The sequence below is a fragment of the Cynara cardunculus genome (assembly GCF_001531365.2).
Source record: "Cynara cardunculus var. scolymus isolate 2C chromosome LG 1, CcrdV1, whole genome shotgun sequence".
Taxonomy (NCBI): Eukaryota; Viridiplantae; Streptophyta; class Magnoliopsida; order Asterales; family Asteraceae; genus Cynara; species Cynara cardunculus.
Genome location: NC_037528.1, coordinates 429,154 through 431,544, shown reverse-complemented (window position 1 = coordinate 431,544; position 2,391 = coordinate 429,154). Strand labels below are relative to the sequence as shown.

Sequence of the window (2,391 nt, the reverse complement as noted above, 5' to 3'; positions counted from 1 at the left end):
TTTTTACCATTTTATTTATATTGGTTAATATATTATATTATTATAGATTAGTTTCAATTATATTTTAAAATATAATAATTGATTAATTTTTCAAGATGCATTTTTTTGGTTCTATTTTACCATAATATATTTAAAACTAGGATAAGTCAAAACAATCCCAAACACCCCCTACAAAAAGAATTTCTAGCAAAAACAATACATGTGATGCAATCATTCATATCCTACAACGAGCATTTTTAATCAAACAAGATATAAGTGTGCTTCTACACATCATCAAACTTGAGTTTTTTTGTCGGAAAATTTTGAATAAATAACACGGTACATATGATCATGTAATTTTTAGATTTTATATTCACATGATAAAACGATATGAAATCATACACATTATAACTAGCAATGTGCAGAATATGTGTTTAGCAGCGAACATAAGCATGCAACAACAAACAAAGACCGGTATGTGTGTGAATTTCGTTGACATCTATATGAGGAGGCAGGGAGGTAGTTAGATAGGCCTATTTAAATTTTCGTATACAGCTTGGTAAGAGACCAAACCGAGGTGGACCTTTATGTGGCTTTGCCCCTAGTTATGCGTGTGTGTTTTATACATCGTTACATTCGAGAGGTATTTTACCTGAATACATTTGAATTATGAAAGACCATCATGGTCATGTAGCTTTTATGTATTGTTTTACGTGATAACGTTGAATACAAAACCATTTGGAATAGAAAAATCTAAACATCTGGAAAAAATACATGTGATGCAATCAGGTAATCGTACAATGGTCATCAAAGTCGGAGGGATAAGGGGTGTGACGGGATAAACTTAAATCATTAAAAACGACACACATGAACATGTAGTCTTTAGGTTTTATATTCTCATGATAAAATAATATGGAATCAAACAAATTATAACTACCTGTGGGCCGTCGAAAAGGAGACGGCTCGTGTGTGAATTCTGTTGACGTCTATTTGAGACGGAGGGAAGGCGTTAGTCGCCTCATCATAGGTGAACGGGAGTCGAGGATTAATGGGATGGGCCTAAATAATTCTTTTACAACTCAAGCGAAGCCCAAGCCCAAATGGGCTTCCATGTGGCCGTGCCCATAGTTATCACTTACAAGTTACAAGTATGCTTTACACACCCCGTATGAGTCTAGGTCGTGTCTCAGTCCCAGTGTGGCTGATCATCCTCTCAAATCAGTTTTGAAAGGTTAACCTATTTGGGAATCTCCGGATTTATGCTAATTTCAAGGGTTTTAAACCATAATATATTTGAATTATGAAAGACCATCCACATGATCATATAACCTTTAGGTTTTTCGTTTTACGTGACAACGATTGAATATAAAATCTTTTCATGTAAAAAAACTCTCCCAACATTAACAATACATGTGATGCAATCCTCGCTACCGTAAAATAAGCATTTTTTGCAACATGAAGGCAATAGACACCTTTCCTTAAATGTATCACGACTTTACAAACTAACATCAAGAAAGAACACTCTAAGTAACCGGGTAGCTCAACTCATAGGACCTGAGGTCACGGACTCAAATCTCTTCAGGAACACTAGAGGGTTTATCTCACGGTTAACTTTAAGACTCATTGGATTAGTTGAGGTACGCGTAAGCTGGACCAGACACCCGTGGTTACCGAAACTCTCAAGTCATACCGATGGTTTTCTTGCAATGAACAACTGCCTCATGAATAGAGCTCTCGGAGTCGCAAGATCTTCGACGATGATCCGCCCAACACGCTTCACTTCTCCTGGGAGCGGAAGCGGTTGAACCTTCCCAATTTTCGACGCCTTGCACCCTGCTACTATCAGACCTTCCCCGTCTCATTCTACACCAAAGTGGCCTAACCAAATCCATATACTTCTGTATGATTCGTTTTGGCAGTCTATTACACCTACGTAACGACAAAGAACGACTCTTACGATACAAAGGAACGTCCCGTTGAGTGATTGAAGAGACAGGAGAAACCGGAATAGAGTTGAAAGTAGCAGGAGAATGAGCATCGTATGAGTTCACAGGAAGCAGAATACCATTTAAGATTAGCTTATCTGCATCCACAAAATTGGTAGGGGATTGGGAAGTTGGGAGATCGAAATCGAAATCCTGATGAACAAGAAATCTTTTCGAGGGCGAAAGATTAGGATCCATCTCGATGAAAGAAGCATCATCGGCTATATCAAGAGGGGGATTTTGGTTCACCAACCAACCATAGGAGAAGCTTTCAACAGAGAGTGTTTCCATGGAGGATAAACCTAAGTAAGTGTGAATGAATTATTCAAAGTCTGGTGGATACGTTTGATCAGATATCCTGAACCTAAACTATATATCTATATATATATATATATATATATATATATATATATATATATATATATAT

General features: G+C 37.1%; 1 protein-coding gene across 1 annotated transcript; it reads right to left on the bottom strand.

Moving 5' to 3' along the window:
• Window positions 1–1,410: 1,410 nt before the first annotated feature.
• Window positions 1,411–2,298, bottom strand: LOC112524963 (probable membrane-associated kinase regulator 6). The gene has a single exon (XM_025134908.1). It carries the CDS (start codon window positions 2,253–2,255, stop codon window positions 1,659–1,661), a length of 597 nt encoding a protein of 198 aa, XP_024990676.1. The 5' UTR covers window positions 2,256–2,298; the 3' UTR covers window positions 1,411–1,658.
• Between the last annotated feature and the right edge of the window lie 93 nt (window positions 2,299–2,391).